Source organism: Triturus cristatus, chromosome 2_1 (assembly GCF_964204655.1).
Source record: "Triturus cristatus chromosome 2_1, aTriCri1.1, whole genome shotgun sequence".
In the NCBI taxonomy this organism is placed as follows: Eukaryota; Metazoa; Chordata; class Amphibia; order Caudata; family Salamandridae; genus Triturus; species Triturus cristatus.
In genome coordinates, this window is record NC_140581.1 from 931,865,581 (window position 1) to 931,889,270 (window position 23,690).

At 42.4% G+C, this 23,690-nt stretch overlaps 1 protein-coding gene across 1 annotated transcript in view; it reads left to right on the forward strand.

Annotated features, from left to right (window-relative positions):
• The first annotated feature begins 1,429 nt into the window (after positions 1–1,429).
• LOC146866111 (protein prune homolog 2-like) overlaps positions 1,430–23,690 on the forward strand; it is a 1,273,164-nt gene continuing 1,250,903 nt past the window's right edge. Inside the window, exon 1 of the mRNA XM_085633391.1 lies at positions 1,430–1,605. Coding sequence (XP_085489517.1) covers positions 1,570–1,605 — 36 coding nt within the window. The 5' untranslated portion in view covers positions 1,430–1,569. The remainder of the gene's footprint in view (positions 1,606–23,690) is intronic.

Genomic DNA, 23,690 nt, shown 5'->3' on the forward strand with positions numbered 1-23,690 from the left:
CTGGGAAATTAATCATTATTTTTTCTCATCTTTCTCTGTTTCTTTATCTCACCCACTCTCCCTCCTTCTGTCAACCTGCACTTCTCTTCCTCTCTATGCAGTGCCATTTAAGGATTTTACGACCCCAGTCAAGATATATTTCAGTTCTTTTTGTATGACTCCATTGCGCAAACGTTAAGTACAGGTCAATATTGTTTGGCATCATGTGGGCTTGAGCTAAAAGAAAAAGTGTAATGTAGATCAACATTATTCTGATAGGAGGCCCCAAAATATATGTTGTGCAGGCCCCAAAAATGGTTAAGATGACCCTGTGTCCAGACCTGTACTTACTATCTGGACACCTGCCTCAATGTATCGCGCTGTAACTCACAGGGCACAAAACACCATCGTGTCGTTAGTAGCGCTGTACATAAACTTCAAATGTATACATTGAATTGCAAAATGGTTTACATGTTTTGAGAATGACACATGCAGTTTAAGTCATCTTTTACAGACTGACACTGCCTAGCTGTCTGAATACCTGCTATCTAGGCCAAAAGAAAGAGGCAGGGGAGGACCACGAACATAATATTAATGACTATGCAATATCTATGAGAGGGGAAAGGGCGAAGTTTTTAGTTTGTAATAGATCATTTGGATTCCTGATGCCATTGTGCTAATAAATATGCATGTAGGAGCATACGTAATTATCTTGTATTAACCCACACACAACCGGGTAGCACATGGAGTTTTGACATTTCAACGCACTAGGCCTAGGGAGAAAAGTAAAAAGGATTTTAAAAAGTAAAATTCACGTTCTGGGTTCCATAGAAATAAAAATGTCAGAAGTCTGCTTCGAGTAGGAGAGAGTAAAGTCTCAACTGAAAAGAGAAAGAATGTAGCCTCGTACGTCAAGAAGGGCTGAAACATTAACTATCAAAGATGGATTCTACACCTAGCGTCCTTTCTTAACGCAGTGTGACCATCGATGATTGGATGTGCCTGCTCTCTAGGTAGGTACCTACCGTATCAGGTACTGCGGGAGCTTAGAAGTACAGTTACCACAGTTTAGCCGCTATGTTAAAGACTGGAGGTCCTTTGTTTTATCACGACCGAGAACTGGGCTAAAGTAAAACAGTGTGTTGGTAGAAGCGTCAGCAACGTATTAGCTGGCACAGCTGCGGTCCCCACAGTCCAGGTTACGTGCTCAGCAAGATGCTGGTGGAGAAGTTTGGACTCCTCCGGTCACTAGTTCAGTGCAGCGACCCCGCCCCTTTTTCACTCGGCCAATGGCCGCGGCGCTGGGTCGGAGCGCCTCGGCGTCCGGCCTCTGCCGCAGCGAGCTCTGCACTCCCCGGCGCGCCCGCGCTTGGGCGCTGTCCATGGTTGTGCAGCGCGCGGCGCCGGGAGACGCCCTGTGGCTGGCGCAGCACAGAGCGGCCCGTGGCTGGCGTGGTGCGACGGCTGCACTGGCAGAGCTCAGCCTCGCTCTCCTGATCAGGGGCGCAGTGCGGGGACGGCAGCAAGCGAGGCACTGACAGAGCGCACACACTGCCGCTGACAGCCGCTCCCGAGCATCCGACCGGGAGCATGGAAGACTACCTGCGGCGCGCGCGGGACACGCTGGTAAGAGCCACTGCAGCCTTCACGGCCTCATTTAATTGTCATTAGTGCCGAGGCGAGCTGGGCTGGGGACAGACCAGCATTGCTGGATGGGCCCTCCCTGGTACATGCCAGTAACTTTCTTTCATTAGAGTGCGCCCGCTCGGCCCAGGTGTTATCTGCTCTTTCTAGCTCAGGGGCACCTGTGCAAGGGCCCACTCCCCACTCCCCTCCGGTGTTCCATGTGGGCCGGGCACAGCCAAAATGTCTGTCAGAGTGGGGCTGCAGAGTTATTGTGCAAATAGCATGAATGAGCGAGTCGAACACGTTTGCTCTCCATCTTAGGTTTGTAGCAAAAATAGTGCAGTGAACAGACATTTCTTCTAGGGTCCCAAAGCACGTTTCCCGCGCACCCCACTCACAACAGCCCCAGTCACAGGCAAGGGTGTAGTTGGCCAGGACACTAACATTCTACACGGAACACTAACACTGGCTGAGCAGCTAGGTACAGAATGAAGGGAACATATTAACATGACCTGAGGATACTACAAAGGGCTTCTGGTAGAAATAAAGAGGACCTACTGTGGGCGAAGAGCTTGCTTCTGGAGGCGTGGAAACATCGGGGCATGCGGCCTGCCAAACCATTCGCATGCCCCACTGCATGTAAGAAATATTTGCGCCACAGTCAGTCACAGTCTTGTTTTCAAGTGTTAGCCACTTAACTCGTGTCTTGCACGTGCTTCTCTTGATAACCTCTCTGCCATGCTTCTGATAATGCACAAGTGACCACCCGGTTGTACAACAGTTTCCTCTAGCTCTCACACTGTTCTTACAGTTGTGCTTGCTCGGAGACGTACTCAGTGTTATTGTGGTTTATTGCTTTTTAGCCATTGGAGTATATATGTCCATCTGAATAAAAGACTGTTATACGGATTAAAAATATTTAATACAATCTAATAGGCACACGCTGAATTTTATTCGTGGCATATTAGCAGATGCCCGCAAACCCCTGTGCTACTGACTGGCTCCGGGTTCAACAATTTGTGATTAGTCTACTGCATTCTCAAGTTTACAAAACATTCAATGGTCCACAGTAGTGACTGCGTTGAGAAAAACACTAGTTTCAGAACTGAGTACGTAGCTCGTGAAGATGACACCCACACAGTAGCGTAGCCAGTGTGTCTTGGGATGTGTGTCTTGTGTGTCTTGGCAGTGTGTCCTGTCTTGGGTGTGCATGGGATGAAACGGGCCACCTGGTTGATGCCTGAATTATAAAATAGAGCAATAATCAGGTTTAATTAGGCCCCTCAGGCCTCTGGGCATCGGTGCCACTGCACCTGCTGCATCATTGGAAGCCACGCCCCCCAGGCCCCAATAAGTCAAATCCTCTTTCGTTTATCTGATTATCGGACTCCTGCGAAAAGCCATTTTGTCACATAGGTTAGAATTTCTCATTAGACCAAAGCACCAACTTTGTACTTACATTGAGGTTTTTATCACAGCTGGTTGCTTAGTGAAATGCTGGGCACAGGGCAGTGGCGTAGTAAGGGTGCCCTGGTCCCCAAGCCACGCAAGTAAAAGTGACCTCTGGTGGGTTGAATAAAGAGCCCAAACTGTCTGGTCCCCCTGGCGCTGTACCTGTTGCACCATTCCTAGCTGCGCCCCTGAAACAAGGCCCAGCCTTTAAAAGACTGTGTATTCAGGCACGCTTCACAGTGGAGTGCGTCACATCCTTATTTTACAGCTCGACATTTCCGTGCCCTGCTCTATACTGCCAGCGCCTCATCGGTGTCTATCTGTCCTCAGAGCAGAACATACATTTTACAAGAAATATGCTGTTATCCTGCGCCAGTGCAAACTCACTTGCAGTTGTGTCTAGCAGAGGATGCCAGGGGACGGGGGTGATCTGTTAATCTTCAATCCCGTCGCAGATATTGAACTCACCTCGGTGTGCTCACATCGCCTGTCACGTGTGGAAGGTTTCTGCTGTTTCAGGGCTGTGACTTACTGGAACGTGAAGTGTTCTGCAGTACTAACAGGCATTCAGTTTAGTGTGGCTGTAATGATCACTAGTTCGAGGCACCACGTTGGCTAAAATGTAATAGACTTGTACCATGAATTAGTAATGGTGTCACGAAGAATGGGGGAGGAAGTGCGTTGAGGGGAGAGTGGGATGGTAAAGGGGCAGGGCCAAGGACAGGCTTGGAGTGATACAGCAGGAAATATAGCAAAGGCGTCTTCTACATGTGAATGTCACGACGGTCAGGGCACAAGTCCTAAACAAGAGAAATGGAGGGGACTAACCAAGTTAGGCAGTACACAAGCGACATCATGGTGCGGTATCACAGTGCGTGGCATTGCACGTGACATCACAGGAAGTGGCATCACTACCTATGACCTCACAGGAAGTGATTTAATAAGAAGGGACATTAGATTTTAAGACCTCATAAATATGCTTAGCAGAGCTATCATGAGTACATTTGAGCACATTACAATATTTAACTAATTAGATTTTGCATTGGGGTTGTGCCAAAAAAAAGTGACGCAGCACGATGCAAAATCTGTGTCTCAACTTATATATATATATATATATATATATATATATATATATATATATATATATATATATATATATATATATATATATATATAGCAGCAAAAAACCTCTGAGCCCAGAGGTTATGAAGAACACGCACTCACTCGGGATTCAATTGCAGTTTGTATATTTAATCCAAAGCCAAATTCATCAGCAGTAGCAAGCCAAACAACACTGGCCCAACGCGTTTCGGTTCTCCCTCGAACCTTGATCACGGGTTACCAACAAAAGGACTAGACATTATTTATTTCTATTTTGTCCTATCACTTCCTGTTTCACAGTTTGCAAAGCATTCTGGTCCTTGTAGTGTTTAAATTTACACATTATGCTGGTGAAATTGAAAAACCATATCAATTTAAACCAAAATTAGAAATAGTGCTATGACATATGAAGGAAAGAGATAAATTTAGATGGGTTTGTCATTAATAAAATTCTTAACAACACCCTTATTTTGAAGTCGGTAATGATAATCGACAGTTAATGTAATTGGGGAACTCCACTGTAGTAACTAACAGTAAAGTATATATATGTATATATATATATTCTAAAAACGCTACCTCAAAGAAATTGGCAGTAAGGAGAAACATGGTAGTAAATCTTTTTTGCTTAATTGGTTGCAAAGCCTGCATTAATTTTTTTATGGAGTTACACCTTTTGTGGCGATCTTTGTGTGTTGAGTAAATATCAGGGAATAATAATAATGGTGGTTCACACATTTGCCGGAGAGAGCTGTATTTTGTCTAGTCCCAGCTTTGAATCAAAGTGGCATAGGGAGTTAAAATGTCTCCTGCAAAGCACATCATGTAACATACAGATAACAATGTTTTATCTTACGTAGATAGGTAAGTGTGTTAATGCTTTTAACACAAAGATTCTGTTGTTACTTACAGTTCATAAATTGCAATAATTTTAATATAGCACGGTGAGCTATGAAGGACATGTGACACCTACACCTTGTAACCCTCGCTGACTTATGTAAAATCCTATACATTGATTTACACACATATCATTTATTGTCAATGTATAATGTGTACGTGTGATGTAAAGCATTCTGTCATCCTGCATTTGGATGAGTAGTGCTATAAAGAAATAAAACGAAATAGTGATATTTAAATGTTACTTGGGTAAATACTGGGACAGACCAACAAATCTAACTTTATTAAAGCGCATGCATATCTCTTATGGATAGGGACTGAACAAAGTCAAAAGTACTTGTGAAGTAATAAGAAGCTGTGTGCCTTTGTTTCCTCTCCATTGCATGTTCATCTAGGTCTGAGGCTTCAAACACCTCCCAGCAATGATACATGAACAAAAGAAGGCCTGATTACCCCTTAAATTTGGCCTTTGTTTTGAGCTCAGATGGAATTTAAAATAACAAATCCCCCTCACCGCCTGTATGTTGCTGCTCGGACTGAAAGCAGTCAATGTGCAGGAGCTACTGAATGTGTCACGGTGTCTGAAAATTACACCGGGATGAGTTCGGCATATTTTTGTGGGGCCCAACTTCTTGGCAGGGTAGACAGTGTCTACCCTGTGAAACAAATGGGTAGAAGCCACCTACCCACGTGTACTCCCGATTTGTGCCCTTACCACTGTAGTCAGGATTTTTTTTTATTGATTAGCCATGTGATGCACAGATACATGCACTAGTGCTCTGACTTTTTGTAATTTCAATAGTTTACGAACTAGCCAGTGTAAGGTGCGTACATTATCCAGCTGGTGAATTTAAGTTGGTGAAGAAAATGCATGGAGCTTGGCGAAGCCCATCTCTTCACGTTTGTACCTCTTGTGCACTTGTGATGCAAGTGGATTGCACCTACATTAGTGTGGCAACAGATCATCAGAGGCGGCTGGCATGTACTGATGTACTGATGTTGGGGGTGGTGGGGGCACAACAACAAAAACAATAATAAAGTAAATAAATGTACCTTCCTTACTTGTAGCTCATCATCCTCCTCACTTGGGTGTCTTCCAGAAAGCTCCTGAAGGCTGATGCAGGAAAGCTTCACTCCCCAAACCTGGCGCTGCTTCCACAGCGTGGCATGAGAGCAGCTCCAGGATTGGATGGAGCAGGCTTTCCAGCACTCCTAAGAACTGGAGGCCTGTGCTTTCTCTAACCCAGATATCTTAGACAGCTAGGTTAGACAACTTTAAAATGTACATGTGTGGCTGGCCGCCCCAAGAAGGCCGGCCAAGGATACATGTGCATTTTAAAGCACACAGCTCCCTGCTGCTGCCACTTGCAGTGCTGGCCACACCCCGCCCTGACACTTAGTTCAGGATGGGTTGCTCAAAAATAAAACGGTAATACATAAGCTCTGGGGCTTGTGTGGTGACCTCCTCTGCTCAAATAGAGGAGCCGCCCGTGCAGATCATGCCCTTTTTCTGCTACCATGTGATGCTAAACACTACATCATAAGTGGCAACAGTATCACCAGCGTGTTGTTTTGGAAGTAGAGCAAGTGCGCTGACACTAGGGTGTGGTAGGTGCTGCATCACCCACAGCCCTGGAGGGAGTTCAGGAAGATACTGGAACAAAAGGGATCCTTTCAGTCATTTTTTATGCAGCAGTAGCTTTTTGTTCCAATAGAGTGAAAGTTTATTACTAATTAAAGAGAGCCAATAGTAGAACTTTTAGCATACCACTACAGTTGTCATATCTAAGTTTACAATATGTGACATCAAGGAATCCACATAAGCTAACAAACTTTTGTCACTCTTGTGATCGTATTCTATGGTTGATGAAATAAGGAGGCACATGAAAGGCTCCAATGTAAAAATAGCCCCTTGTTGAAGTTGAAAAATATTAAAAATGAGGTCCGTTTCTGTCTTTTGAGGAACGTCATGGCTGGCAGGTTTCAAAGTAGGGTTAGAAAGCAAGCTGTTACACATTTATTTAGGAAAATTGCATTACAACCAGGCCCTGCTTTAGGTCTGGTGTCACCCTGTGCGACACTATTTGTTGGCGCCCCCCAATGACCACCTCTCCACGGATTCCCTCACTACCACCATTTGACAGTGCCCCCCAAGTCTCCATAACCACTTTCTCTTAGATTCATTTAGTTTTATAGCACCACTCCTACCAGTGTAAGGTGTCAGAACACTTTAAATCACACAAATGTTGCATAGAGACAATCATATGTATGTTAATCAGTGTACAGGAAATCTTACATAAGAGAGAGGCCTACAAGGTGTAGGAGTCACATGTCAGCCATACTGGTAGGCAGTTTAGTTTGAGAGTCCTTGGTCTGAAAAAGCACAAATTCAGAATTTAAAATGTAACACCATTGTTAGGGAATTGCTTTAATAATAAGGATTGATTTCTACCGAAATTAACCCTTTACGCACTATTAGGATACGGAAAGACTGGGTAAAAAACCATGTATCTGTAATATATATTTCTTGCAGTTTGCATGTAGCTCTTTGAGGACAGTTAATAGCTCACTGCTCTATATTCGGGTTTTAATTTTTAAACCACAAGTAACAAAAGGATATCTCTGACAAAGTGATAACCCATTGACAAATTTATAGTGTATGCACTTTGTGATCTGAATGGGACACGTTCTTTGCAGCAGGCATATTAACCCTCTGCGCTATGATGAGCCAAAACGTCCTGTACCAGACAAAGCTGTCTTCGGGAAGATCATTAATCACCGGAGTTATCGTGACATTTTCTTTGATGCTTGAACATTTCTGGGACAAGGAAAAATGGCATCTGGTGCTTTTAAAACAATACACATGGTGCCCCCACCCCAAGTCAATGACCGGTGCGGTGGCACCGATCACACCGCCCTAGAGCCGACCCTGATTACAATGTACAATTGAACCATATTTTTGCACAAAAGTGTCGCTTATCGCCATTTATCCACCTGTTTCCCTCCCACAAACACATACTTCCCACTTAAAGTTTTTTGCTCATTCGCTGCACTTTCTCATTCAGTAAAACCAGAATAGTTTACAACATCTACAATTTTAGTGAACTGTTCAGTCGCGGCCGGCATGAATCGCGGGTGGGGGGGATGGGGGTGTCGCGCGGGAAAGGGGTGGGGGGTTAATTTAATATATTTTTTTTTAAAATGTACCTTCGCCTCCGGTGCCGGACTCCCACGTCGCTCCTCCTGCTCTCTGCAAACAGGAAGCAGAAGCAGGCAGCCTCCCTCTCTTTCCCTAAGCCAATCAGAATGCTGCAACGGCAGCATTGTGATTGGCTAGGACGCCGTCCTTACAGGCCTCTACGGGGAGGCTGTTTTCTTCATGCAGGCTGCGCAGCAGCCTACATGAAAAAAAAGGATCGTGCAATGACTGGTTTGGTCAGCCCTGGGGCTGACCAAACAGTCAGCGCCCATAACATTGGGCTAGCCACTCCTCCCTGACCCGCCCCCAACCAGGCATACCCTTCTTCTGCTTTCTCACATGCCAAAAGCAGAAACATAAAAGATGTCTGACGCCCACGTGGAGGAGCTGCCCCTGGAGCTGTTACCCCTGACCAGCACTGTCAGAAATTTGTTCTACCATTGCTTAAATACGGGAACAAGCCATATCCCAGAGCAGGATTGGGCCAAGTGGCATTCACTGTTCTTGTAAAAATACTTTACACAACTTTGCCCGGGTTCCATTAGGCATTTTCCCGCATGAATAAATAATGTGTGCTTTTGTGAAAATGCCACTCAAATGCTCCAGTGTGGCACATGCGATGAGCTTACAACTAAAAAGATGTCGGGTAGAAGTGCCTAGCTCCTGCATAATGTAAACAATGGTTTAAGCAGGGATTCGTCAAAAAGCACATTCCTTTTAAGAGTTTAAGTAGCTATGGTCTGTCAGATTTGAGGTCGAGGACTATTCTAAGCGAAACTTGCTTTGCAACAGTGGACGGAAAAGTTTAGAATAACATTTTTGCTTCATGTCAGATTTTGTTTGGAAAATGATTCCGTAAACAGACAAAATTGAGAAATGTTGCTGTTTGGCAACCAGTACTTAAAGAAGCAATATGAAAAAGAAGGTGATTGAGGAATTTATGGATCTATGCTATCTCGAGCCTCAAGGTGATGAGGCCTGACAACATTAGATGAAATGTGGTTAAGACGAGCAAGGGCATGGGCGAAGCTATTCTTTTTTAAATACAATTTGAAATCCAGTTGTATTTTTTAAAATAAAGGTGATTTCGATTGTGATCTATCTCTTTTTCATAAATATGTAAGCAAGAAGTTCAGCGGTTGATATTTCAATATAGAAGGGCAGAGCGGAAACTGTATTTAAAGAATAAACAATGTACATTTTACATTTTGTAAAGAAGAGTAATTCCAGAGGTAGACTTGCTTTTGTTGGGGGCTGGAGACAAAATGGCAGAAGAGGCTAAACTTGTTATAGCTAAAGTGCAATCAGTGGAAGAGAAGGCCTAAATTCTAGTCCCAGTCTTCTCATTTTGGATGTTTGTGTATTGTACTTTAATGGTGACATACCCAACGTATACAATGAACCAATGTACTTTCACTTGGGATACACTGAATACTCATTAGTTATGTCTGTACTGGGTGATATGACTTACTTAGATTATATACCATACTTTAATTGATGATAAGCTGTACATTGGAAATGCACTATACTCTTGTGTCATGAAGTAATTTGGTTATATACTGTATGATCATTGGTGATATACTGTATTTGGTAATATGCCAAGCTCAGACTATTTATATACAGTATTTTGATTGGTGATATGCAGAACTTTGTAAGGTGTATACAAAACTTTGTTAATACACCTTAGTTTGTTCTAAATAGATCTTTGATGCAATACCATGTTTTAGTTTAAGATCACGTTTGTTAATAGTTTGATTAGGGCATAATTACAAAGCCAACAAACTCTACTTATGTATCAAAGACAAAACTATTATGAAATAAAAAAAACTGAATAAAAATGTATTAACTTTATACCAAACACTAAAGGTTTTACATTTTGATCATAGTCACTTGCAGTCTGCCCCATCACTAAATATAAAAGCTCAGAATGTTACTGTATATGCTGGTTAAACCTACATCTAGTCTTGTCCCTTCATGTTGATAGACAATTTCAAATCCTTAGGCCCTCATTACAAGTGGTTTCTTAATTCTGATTTGGATGGATGCATACTTTTCCGGTCAAATTAAAATTTTAAGTCATGTAGTATTACCACATGCTGGGTTACTGCATGCAGTTAAACATGTGATATCGGACACCAATCTACGAGGTCAATCCTCATGAAATATGAACACGTTCATCGAAAACAGGCTTACATTTTGGAGTTTTATGCGGATATTGATTCAGTAACACCGATTTCCTCATGTTATTACTCATTGCAGATGTGAAAATTGTTAAAAAGGTTTGGTAAATCTGTCTAGTATCAATATTTCAGGGTGCAGCATTAGCACACCTGTTTACCGGGCCACTTGTAATGAGGCCTTAGCTTTTTCCAGTTCATTGATTCAACTTTCACCAATTTGGTGGTCCCCTTTAATATCTACACATTCTAGAATAATCAGTATCTTGACCTCATAACCTTGTTTCAGAGGTCGGATATACTCTTTGATTGGTAACGCTAAAACATTTTAATAACCCATAGTCCTGTGATGTTGCAAAGGGACTCTCAGGTGTGTATTGAAGACAAATGGTCTTAAAATATTGTGCACAAGTAACAGCATTCCCTCATATTTTCTAGTTTATCATTATGACTAAACCAGACCTTTCCAAACTTTGACTACGTTTTCTTAGAATTTTTTACAAGAACATTTTTTAAAATGTGTCTCAAAGCAGTGGGAATTCACTGTAACCCTGAAGGTTTTTGGCCTATTAACAGAAAATCTTATACATATCTTCGAAGGGGTCACTCACTGTTATGAAATTCGGGCAAACATTATGAATATATTGAATAAGTGATCAGCCAGGTACGCTATATAAATTGACAACAGAAATGGGGTCAGAATACATCCCGGGTGAAGGTGGGTGTGCTTCATGATCATTGAAGTTACTCTGCTTGTGGGCCCATCAGAACTTTACTAAACAGCAACAACCTTCCGGGCAGGAAGGAGCACAGTGTCACCTGCCTATGATGAATATGAGCGCACAGCGTCTCTATATAGTCTGAGATGGGTCTCTCAACTGGGGAAAACAAAATATCACAACATGTAGCATTGCCAATAAAATATGTTGGTGCATACAGGCATGGATGAATAAGCAATAAGCAAAAAACAATACTTTATTGAAGCCAACATTTTTCTTTTGTATAAGTTCCAATGGCTGAAGAACAAGACTCTACTCTTTTCCACGGATATTAGAAACCCTACTGACGGTGGGAGTACTCTCCCTTTTTTGGAAATTACTTTATATACATCGATATGGACCATACTGTGAGTCGTTTAAGATATGCCATCTATGGAGACCGTCAGAAGGCTGCAAGATATGTTCTGTCTATATGCCTTTTAGATCCATATTATACGGGACCACACACAGGTATTACCTGGAATGTGGTGAACTCACCTTCAGAGATTTTGTGCTTGCCCTGAGGAAGTCGTCGGTGAATTTCCCCAAGACGAAACACGTGTCGGCTACTTTTGGCGATGTTACCTACAACCATTTTCTTGCCTGTACAATATAATTACGGCTTTGACAAGAACGAAAGAAAAGAAGAAAATAAAGAAGAAAACTTCTCTTGAGCACATCTTGTCTTTGGGAATTTTTTGGACTGACTTAATATGGTTTATTTGTGAATATCAAATATTCTTTTGCTCGGGAGCGATAACTTTGTCTATTGTGTATACTCTGTGTCTCTTGGTTACAGAGGCTGTTTGGAACGTGGATGGCCTTTCCCATTTCGTTCTCTGAAGCACTTTTCTAAGAGAGTTTCTGTTATTTTTATTGGTTCTGCGCAAAGTGTGACCTAGCCACGTTTCTGAGTATATTTACAAGACTCTACTTTGTTTTAAACATGTAGTGAAATATACATATGAGCAATACCTAAAGGCATCTATACATGTTCAAACTAAAGCAATAACAAGGATAAAAACAGAAATATATAATTACAATGAGTATACACACTTTCCCCCGCCGGAAAAGATAAACCAAAAAACCTTTAAAAAACTTTCACCAAGGCACAAGCTACACCGTCAAACACACCATAGACCCTTTCATACCACTGACTCTATATCACAATCATACATTTAAAAGAAACTCATTACAAAAGCGACGGAAAACAGGGATGGAAAAAATGAGGAACACACCAAAGGGTGTCAAAATGGGTGGTTAGCACCCAGGTCAGATATAAAGTAACTCACTGTAACATTCAAGTGAGTTGAAGGATGAATAATAAACCAAAATCTCTATGTAACTGCACAAATCATATATATATACATATAGTAATAGGTTTCATATTATAGAGTTATTTCATTTGTAACGCTGTATAATTTACGTCAAGCTCAAGGCCGACGCGCGTTTCGGTGAAAGGCTAGCGACCTAGCCATCACCTTCTTCAGGGCGCAGAAAGCCAACAAAGTCCAAAAAAGAATATTTGACACAACGGGGGGCAAGGAACACCAGAGCTGTTTTATCGCTGGAATTCGACAGGGTCCAGGGATCCACTGTATGACAGCTCTCAGATGGGGGTATCCACATCTGCTTATATGCACAGATTTAGGTAGCTGAATATGTGTCCAAAGAAGCGCTCAGAAGGGAGGAGTGAAGTCTCACTTGGAGACCAACTTTAGCCCTAGTGTCTAAATGGACAGTCATACCCAGAGCACACAGCCCAGAGGGGTGACCACCATCACCATCTTTCTCCAGAGCCAAGCGGTGGAAGCAAACACTGTCGTATAAATATGTTAGACTTTGAAATGAGCATCATTCTGGTAAATTTGTCAAACATCAGAATATTATCTGTGTCATAGTCTTTGCTTTTGAAGCCAGTTTTTTTTCAGGTGTAATTATTTTCTGATTTGAGTTCCAGTTTTTAAAATGAAAGAATTCATTTTAGCAGAAGAGCTTATCAGAGCAATTTGTCCGCAAAAGCCATTCATGCACCTTAGATGCCTTTTTGTATGTGGGAACTGCATACACTGCCTCAGCAAGAGTCCAAACTGCTTGACTTGACATACAGGAGTCAATTAAGCCATACGTCGCCCATGACCGCAAGTGGATGTTATATTTTCTAGCTGAAATTGGTAGACCATCTGGTCCTTGTGAACATGACCATCTAACTTTTATTTTCCGGGTTGGTATTCTGTCATGGTTTACTCATTACATATCTTCCACTATAAGCAAATCAGCCTGTGACAGGGAGCAATGTCATTTAAATCATATACATTTCATACATGGGCCATCCATTCTTTCTCTGTAATGATTTTATAAATGTATTTCTTAGGGAAACTGGAGCATTAGGCTTCCATTGACAGAATTTGGATGTATGACGTTACAACGCATGCTGTTACAACGCATGCTGTTACAACGAAAGTTTTACAACGCGAGTGCATTGACAACGCAGGACATTACAATGCAAGTCTTTACATCGACTTGCACTAGATGGCGTGCTAACATTAAAAAAGTGTAATTTACTATTCCAACTCCAGTCCACGTAACAGTAGGGAAGGTGTTGGGATAGTAAACTACACTATTTTTAATGTTAGCACGCCATCTAGTGCAAGTCGATGTAAAGACTTGCGTTGTAATGTCCTGCGTTGTCAATGTACTCACGTTGTAACAGTTTCGTTGTAACGGTAGTGCGTTGTAAAAGTTGCGTTGTAAAGGTTGTTCCCCACAGAATTTAGTTGGTGTCTTAGCACTTCCTCTCAGTGCACACCACAAGCGGAATTCTTCTGTATCGACAGTGGATTATTAATGCCCAACAGCTCTTTATGTAGCTTCTTCTTCTTTTTCTGCTGATAGCAGATCCATTAATACATTTTCTTTATTTCATTATGTTAAGTTCCATTCACTTTTCTGTAATTCTAAGTGTTTTGAGATCTGAACCATGAAATTACTCTTGCTCTAGCTGTGTGATTGCGAGAGAGCGTAACAATGTATATGGTAATCACCAATTGTTCAAGACAGGCAGACTAGCCAATGCTTTCTGGAACTGTTTCTTCTGATGATGCTATTATTATCGAAGGCAATGCATCAAATCTTTTCATTAATCCAGATGAGTTTTCCAATAGATTTTATTTCCAATGCTTCGTTCAATAAGGTCCAAGAATCTCTGCTAGCGAAGGAATAGTAACTCAAATGAAAGTGCGTGGTGATTACTTAATTGTTCAATTTACTTCGTAGTAATTAATATTATTTAGCAATTCGAAATGAATTCAAATATAATCTTAAATATTCTTAGAAGTGCCAATTCTTGTATTTACCGACCACAAGAATATCCTATTTGACTCTGCATACATAAAGAAATATCAAGATTATTAAGCAAATCAAGTAATTTAGGGCCTCATTAGGATGGCCATTGGACCGCCACCGACAGGCTGTCAGTCTAACCAACATCCAGCAGAGCCGTCCGACTGCCTCATTATGATGCGGTAGGTCAGACCGTAATGCTCGAGGGACTGACTGACGCTTCCGATGGGCTCAAGGAGCATGTCGGACCCTCGGTCTGATCGTATTCCCTACAATAGGGGCAGTGACTGCACAGACACCATTGTAGGGATTACATTTTAAATTTTTCAGGTGCTCATCAAACTGCTGGAGCTGTGCAGCCCTTTCCGTTGCCAGTCTTATTGTAGCTGCTGACCAAATTTAGAATTACCAGCGGCTGTGTGAGGAATGGAATGTTCTCTGAACCTGGTTTCCGGTGCTTCGTTTGTGATTGAAAGAGTGCCAGTAGTCTTAAATCCACCTCAAGCCTCTTTGATCCACTGCCCTTTTATCTCACTTTTGGAGGTTTCTGCTGTCTTCCTTTGGGGCGGTTTTGCATCTTTCTCTTCCTCCGTCGTTCTGATCTATATGTTTTTCCCTCTCTTGAGGACGGTTGATATTGGACACGGAAAAAAAAGTGCTGGTGGCCCCCACCGGCAACCACCGGACCAAATTAAGCACTGCTGCTTTCAGGAATGCTGTGGTCTGTCATAACTCAAAGGGCAGGTTGCGTAGTTCACCTCACATAATGGCCAGCTCAGCCAAGTTTACAAGCCACAGATTATTTAATATGTTTATGTTCTGTTGAGGACAAACTTTAACATATGCATACATGCAGCATAATGAATCCTATGTGAATCAATGAGTTAACATGAACAGGCTTGTAAATGACATAAAACATGGGATCGTGTTAAGTGTAATACTGTGAACACAATGAAGATATTTTGAAAAAACGCATGGTGAGAACACTGTTGGTGAAAATGTCAATGCAGGGCAGTCTGATTTGTCATGGTGGCTCGCTTTCTTTGTTTTTTTTCCATTCAACAAAACTCCCAAAGTGGGGGATTGTTTTGTGAAACAAAATAGCACTGTGACAAACATGGAGTTTGATCCCAGGGCATTAATGTCATTGCTGATATTTCCTTCAGGGGCAGTAGAGTTGTAAAGCTGGCATCGCTGTGGCAGATCGACTACTGGTAAAAGATTTCCTGTGGCAAAGCTGGCAGATGCTTTGCTATTAGAAACCCATTAGTTTTCCCGACTTGATGAGGAAGAGGAAATATGTGTGTAGTGGAAGGGGACATCAGTCAATTTTCAGTGGATGTCCCATTCGACCATAATGCAATTGATGCCCTTAGTTTTCTTTTAAATAGTCAACCCTTGTTGTTAGTTTATTTATTTAGAGTTTTTATATAGCATGTGTATGAAATTGTGTTGTTGGTTGAAGGGGGTGAGCCCTGGTCAAGCAGCAACCAAAATACTTCCCCAGGTGAAGTACAAGCCAACCCTAAATTAACCTGTGCTCAGCCCTCTGGTAGCTTGGCACTGAACAGTCAAGCTTAACTTAGAGGCAAGGTGTAAAACATTAGTGCAACACTTTAAATGGTAATAAAGTGAGAACACCACACAAAAAGGACCCCACACCAAGTTAGAAAAAAAGATTATTTTATTATATAAAACAAGACAAAAACAAAAAAAATCCAATCAGTAGAAACAGTGACTTTCAAGTTTTAAAGATTTTTGTGAAAATAGTGCCAAAAAGCACACAGTGTCAACTCTGAATATGCGGTCGCACTGGCCTGGGACAAAGTCACAATTTCAGTTTGACCTCGATGGAGCACAGGCCGGTTGCAGGTACCCATTTAGGCCAGCTGAACAGAGTACCTGAAATCCTGATTTGCGGAGTGTTGCGAGGATCAGTGTCAAAGCTGTGGTGTGGAGCCAAAGCGATACGTCGGTTCCGAGATGTGGCTAGGCTGCGAGTCGACAGGCCTTGAGATGTGAAGTCCAGCATCAAGGATGCGGCCCACAGTCGTCATAATGTGTTGGTTTTGAAGAGCTGCGAGGCTGCAATGCGGAGTTCATCATCGAGGTTGTTGTCAACGAGGGATGCAGGGGCCTGCCCCAGGGATGTTTTGTGCAGTGGAAGTTCTGATGGGGCTGTGCCGGCGATATGGGTCTTTGCGACAGGTTCAAACCACACAGCAGCGATGATATGCCAGTTTTACTCAGGTTTGCGCCAGACAGCAGAGGAGGTGCACTAGTTCTGCTGGATCCACAGAGGCTGGCAGAGCACTTTAAGCCCACTTCCAAGGGTCCAGGACTCGGATGGCACCATTTCTCAGGATAGACTCACAGATGGCATAGTCCAGGTGCAAGGTTGTTGGAAGCCTGTTGTGTCCCGGAGTCTTCAGATCAGGAGTGCAGCCAGCTAGTCCTTGGAGTCACTCTGGGTTCTGGGTTCAATAGAAGCAGGTTCAGTCCTTCTCACCCAGTCAAAGGGGCAGAAGGCAGCAGATCAGCACAGCAGGACAGCAGTCCTTCAGGGCAGCAGTCCAGCAGAGTGGCCGTCCTTTCAGTAGCACAGCAGTCCTTCCTGGCAGAGTATCCACAGGTCCAGAAGTGTAAGGAAAAGTTGCCGTCTGAAATCCAGTATTTGTACCTAGTTGTGCATTTGAAGAGGTGAAAAGCTTCTAGACGCATGTCCTTGAAGTGCACAGGTGCCCTGCCTTCCTTGCCCTGAATCTAGACTTACTGCAGGGGGTATGCATCCCTTTGCGTGGCAAAAGAAAACAGCCTATTCAAGTGTAAGTGGGGCTGGGCCCAGCAACTTCCGCCCATCCTACTAGAAATGGCCCATCCAGTTGCACCTAAGCTCCCCATTGTGTGTGCCTGTCTAGGAGGAATACAAAATCCCAATTGTCACCTACACCCAGCCATGTGACCCAGAGACGGGCTGCATGCACTAAATGGCTAAGGCAGGCAATTGCCAACTTTCTAAAAGTGGCATTTTAAAAATTGTAATTTAAAATGTGATTTCACCATAAGTTAGGATTTTTCATTACGATTCCAAAGACACCAAACATAAACTGAATACCTATTCCCATTTGGAAATTACACTTATAAATTGTAATAAGGTAACTCCCATGTTATCCTATGGGAGAGGTAGGCCTCGCAGTAGTTAAAAACACATTTAATTTTGTAAAGCTTCAACGTTCATATCCAACTTCTTAAATACATTGCACCCTGCCCCTTGGGCTGTCCAAGGCCTACCCTAGGGGCGACTTATATATATTTTTTATTTTATTTTTTATTTTACAGAGCTTTATATAGCGCGAATTTGACCCGAATCGGGTATCAGAGCGCTTTACATAGCACCAGTTGCATTACATGAGGACACATTCATTTTTTTGTTAGGCACAGGGAGATGAAATGATTTGCCCTGAATCACAGGATGTTCATCGTCATTGCAGAAACTCCAACCCAGTTCCCCAGATTCGAAGCCGACCGCCCTAGCCGTTAGTCCAACTCCTCTCCCCAATATATATATATATGTGTTATTATATATATTATATAAATATTATATGTATTAAAAACGATGGTTTGGGCCCTGCAAAAGATTTATTTTTCTAGGTTGAAACAGCAGCTTAAACTGCACACATACATGCTCCAATGACAGGCCTGTGACATGTTTAAAGTGCTACTGAAGTGGGTGGCACAATCAGTGCTTCCGGCCCACTGGTAACATTTAATTTACAGGCACAGGTGGTACCACTTTTCTAGGGACTTACAAGTAAATTGAATATGCCAATTGGTTATAAGCCAATCTTACTATGGTTTAAGGAGAGAGCACAAGTACTATAGCACTGATTAACAGTTGTACAGTGTGCAGAGTCCTAAGACCAGCAAAAACAAAGTCAGCAATACAGGAGGTCTGAAGGCAAAATGTTAGGGGGAAACCACATCAAAGATGCCAGGTCTAACAGAATTTATAACGCCTTAGAGAATCAGATGCTTCACATCGAACTTCGAAGAAATGGAACAGTAGCACAAAGGAAGACAACATGCAATGATCAAGAGACATTTATGATTGCAACATCACAATTTCTTCTGTGGTAACTAATAGAACAAATTATATACATATAACAACTATCAGAGCATATTTATATAAAATCAAATTTACAAATGAACAAAAAAAGTTGCAGTTATCTTGTCAGAAGAAGTGCAGTCAAGAACAACCCAATAGCCCAACCTCCACATTTGTTTGAGTTCCAAGCGCAGAAGAACAAGGCTGAGTGAGGGATATCAAGAGGCGTGGATGAATTTCTGATCAAGAACAAAATGTTTAAGTTCTTGTTTGAAAGTGGGAAAGAATGTGATAGTACCGATGGGAGGCGACTCAATGGGCATATCCAGAGAATGTCTGATTCATGGCATGCTTTTTTATTGAAGGCAGTAGTTTAATTAGTGAGATGCAATATTTTTGTTATACACCACACCTTGGTGATGTTGCTCACTTTGGGGGCATAGCACTATACTTTGATTGATTATAAGCCATGCTTTGATTGGTCATAGGCCATGCTTCGATTATAAACCATCCTTTGACGATACACTTCTCGTTGGTGAAATATTCTTTTTGTATTGGTGACAGTTTCCTTTGATTGTTGTACTATACAATATTTCGCTAAGTCAAGCGATGGCGCCCATCCACAGTACTGATCTTCTACAACTCCTAATAGATGTCTTGGGAAGAAGTCCTGTAATACTTTTTAAAATGCAGGGATATCACCAGGAAAACGATTTCTTTAATATGATATGAAGTGTGTGAATGGAAGAATATTGCAAATTGTACATGAGTACTTTGGCATAGGACATCCCTAACAGAAGACATCCTGCATATTCGTTTACATTTTATGTTTGTAGTACGTATCCTTAATTTTGGTGTGTGGCGATGGAAGCAAATTAAAAGGGAACCCCATGCAATGTGATATTTGAGAGTTGAAAGAAAAGTAATATCCCACAAGGAATTTTTGGCCAGATGAAATTTAGAGGCCTGCGGTGCAATCCAAAACCTAATCTTGGAGACCTATCTTTTGGGGGTGGGGGAATTTTCTACTACTGCAACTGCTTCTACGTTTTAAGCAGCCTAGGCCCTCGGGCAGGATGAGTTAACCTTTATTTGTGATATACATTGATCATAAATTTGACTTCGATGATTAGTTGTGCTCTAGTTTTATTGGTTATGGGCCAAAATCTGATTACAGCCCATAGAGTTAACAAAAAAATACACATCCTTGTGTGTGCTTTCACTCCCCCCCTCCTCACAGACATACAAACCAGAAAAAGATGGGCTTAGTATGACCTATTGGTTAAATGTATAGTATACTAAGGCTTATGCTTTTACTAAGAAGGACATCGTGGTGCTGTCTTCAAGAAACATTGTGATGTTTGTGATCTCTTAGCATGAAATATTGAAATGTGTCCTGAGCCTTCCTGTTTAATGCATAATCATAGTCATATTGTATGGCTCCGCGAAAAATGCAAATCATTGTTCTGCAGGGTAATTATATACGTTTGCACCAGCAGAACCTGGACTCCAATGGCATGCTGGAATCCTTCCAGGTGGGCTTTCTCCTGCTAATGGGAACACAGCAGCATGATCGCTACCGGTGTTCTGACCATGGGTTTGCTGTCCTCATGGTTGTGCAGCCCTTGGGGTTATGTTGGGTTATTCTGAAGAGTTCCCTAAATAGAAGTACTTTAGTTGCCATTTCCTCAATACAGTATATTACCTACTTTCCTTATCTTTTGTTAGTTATTCTTTGTGTTTTTTAGGTCCTAATGCTCTTTAGCTTGGAGTGTTTTTTAGCCACTTTTAATGGTTGTAAGGGAAACAGGAAGACTGAATGAACGGGGCCCTCAACGCTGGCTGGGAGGGAACATTAGGGGTCGCACTAGAGAGAAGTTGGTTATGAGTGTGTGCTTTCTGTGAAGGTTGGTGGCATCATGTTTTTGTTAGCTTAACATCTATGCAACAAAATGGCAGACCTGTGCCACTCTGCCACATTTAATTGAAGCTCCAGTGAACAGGGGCGGCTGCCACCAAGTACAACGGCGGGGGCGGGGGTTGGGATAGGAAAATAAATTTAAAAATGACTTACCTTGCTCCCGGACCACGGCCTTGTCTCACGTCATCCTTGTCTGTTCCTGCTTGAAGCAGGTGGCACAAACAGGCTCACCCTGGTTTGGCGCTCAGACAGGCAGTGGGAGCCTGTGCATGTTCCTCACCAGGCTGTGCATTACAGCCTGGTGGGGAACATGCAAAGTGCGCATGACTGTTCGGGCCAAGATGGCCGGCCAAGAAGTCATGCCCACTTAAGTTCCCACTGCTCCTTTCCTTGCTGGCTGTGACACAGGTAAGCCCCGCCCCGTAAACTGGAAAAATAAAATGATAATAACCTAGTGTTTAATTAATTTTTTAAAATTTTATCCACTGCTCAAAATGCAGTGGGGCGACACTCCTCCGCCTTAGCAGAGGAGCCGTCGCTGCCAGTGAATAGTTGATATCACATGGTGAATAAAGGGTGAACTGGAAACTCCTGCATCGAGTGGGTTTCCAGCCCGTCAGTGAATACTCTACACATACAAGATCCATTACGGCTTTTGAAGTAGCCTTTCATACCTAATAATCATACAAGGTTTCTTCAAAAGTCTTTACGTTTTGGGTCAGTTAGCAGTGGGGGCAAAAGTAGCGCTCGGCAAAAGACCCATTCCCTCTTCCTGGCCCCACCAGCCATAACTGTTTGGTTTGGAATGAACTTCAGGGCCCTGCCCCCTTCTCCAACCTCCCTCTCACAAGGGGATATTTGTCTTAAGGTTGGCAGGTCTGATATGTTCCTCACAGAATGTAGCACTTCATTGCAGCACTTACCTCCAGAGCATTATTTTTCTAGTCAAAGTTTGTCATTTCTTCTGTTTTGTTCTTCACATTTTTGCAGATCAGCTGACCAAGTATTAGTTATTTACAGTGCCTTTTACACAACAAATGCCAATCCAGTGGTCTCTTAAGAGCAACCAGTCTCTTTCCTGCAAGGAGTGGATCGTGGAACCTGCAGTGGTTGTGCAGAACATTGCTTGGGTCCAGTAAGCAACAGCTGCTGCTAACCTCTGCCCGTCAAAGCTTTGCTTTTAAGTTATCGTGTACTAGGAATTTTGCTACACCTTTGAAGAGCATCAAGCGGGGGAGGAACAGCACAGGATAGTCCATTATCCTAGGTATTAACTCATTAAGCCACACCCCTTCAGAATATTAAGTACAGGAAAGGCGTGGCTAAGTTTGGTGAAGTAAAGAAAGTAAAGTTATGCGGCAGGTACTGCTGATAGAAGAAGGATGAGGACAAGGTTACCAGGGCCTCGTGGGAGCATTCTGACGTCATGTCTAGCGAGTAATCCAGTGCATCATGGACACCTCCATTTTACACTCCCTTAAAAGCAGTGGCAAAGGTTGATCACAGGACACCTGATTTCAGAAGGGAAATATCCTTATGCACACCATCAGGCTTGTTTCCCATTGTAGGGCTGTAAGGCAGTGATATCATTTAGGGACTGCATTTGCTACCCATATATATCTCTGAACAGGCCCAGTAGCTTTGACCCCTATGCCTTTTCATACTAATCTTTAAATATAAATATGCCTTTAAATGTTCCTAGTCCAAGTCCAGGTAGGCTTTATGCCTTTTATTAATTTCTGTTCATTAAAATGCTGCTGTTTTGAGTTGTTAATAGATTGATAATAAATACCATTTCCAGTGACCCGCCATGTGGGGGGGGGGGGGTCAAAGGTCAGTCAGAGGCACTTTTGTGAAGTTATTATGTGGCAAACAGAGTTTCATGTCACTCCTCTGATGTTAGTGAAAAGATGTAAAATCCATCAAGTTGGAACATTGAGTAATAAGGGTCAAAGTGCACATCATGTCACTCACTACTGCTATCCATGATGCTTTTTCTAAAATAGCATCTCTAGAGTCTGATTCAAAGTGTAACTAATGTATTAGCGTTATGGAACTCCAAAAAACACAGATCATACTGAAATAAACCTCTTGCTCTGCTCCAGATACTTGGGACTAAGGCAACCATTGGTGCTCAGTTTCGTAACATGTGTTTAGAAAGTACTACCCTTATGCCAACGCTACTGTTCTTGCAACCCAGATTTATTTGCGTGTTTGCAGTGAAAGTTTTCAAAGGGTATCAGAAGGAATGTTGCAATATTACTTATTAGTAATATGAAAAGTCTATTAAAATGTACAAACCAGCGTCAGCAAAAGACTGAACAAAAAACCAAGACCAACATTCAGTGGTGTGACTCTAAACTTTAAGTACGTCATCTTAGGAAAGTTTCCTCCTTTTGCTTAACTCATCAGTCATGAATGAATTTCAACAAAAACAGAACTGAATACCGCTTGCATGAGAAGAAACCCCCCCCAGACCTCAAAACTGTGAGAGGGCATGAAGAAGACAGCGTCCACTGATTCTCCATCATGCCCGGTTTCTGGCCCCACTAGGAATGTCATGTTATTAGGACACTTGGACTCTGCAGTGCTGGATCCAGCCATGCTAGCACAGGAATGGAATGGGTGGAGAAAGGCTCTCTCAGCAGTAAACGAGCCTATGGAACAGACAGGGACCGGCACAAATAAAGATTAGTAGAATACCCGATTCTGAATTGTACATTTTAAAAAACAGTAAAGAAGAGTGAAGTGTAGCAGCAGAGAGAGAGAAAGTTAGGGCCTAGTCGCATCTTTGCCATCAGCAAAATGATGATATTCCCCCAGGTAACTTTTGGATTTGCATCTGGAGTTTTCATGTCCACAGTTTTATTCTAGAGGTCACTGAGGCTGCTCTGGAGTGCTTGAGGAAGGTCCGAGTTCCTGCATCTGAAGTTATACTCTAGGGTGGAGCGGACAGCCGGTATAGATATTGAATGTGCTGTGTGTATGTAATGGCTGGGGAAAGTCTGTGATAGTGCAATAAAAAGATGCCTGATGTTAAATGCAAACAGTACTGGGCGACACGAGTGTATAAAAAATGAAACAGCATTACTGGAAATTAACAACTTCTGTTCATCTGCTTGAAAGAGAGTTGCTT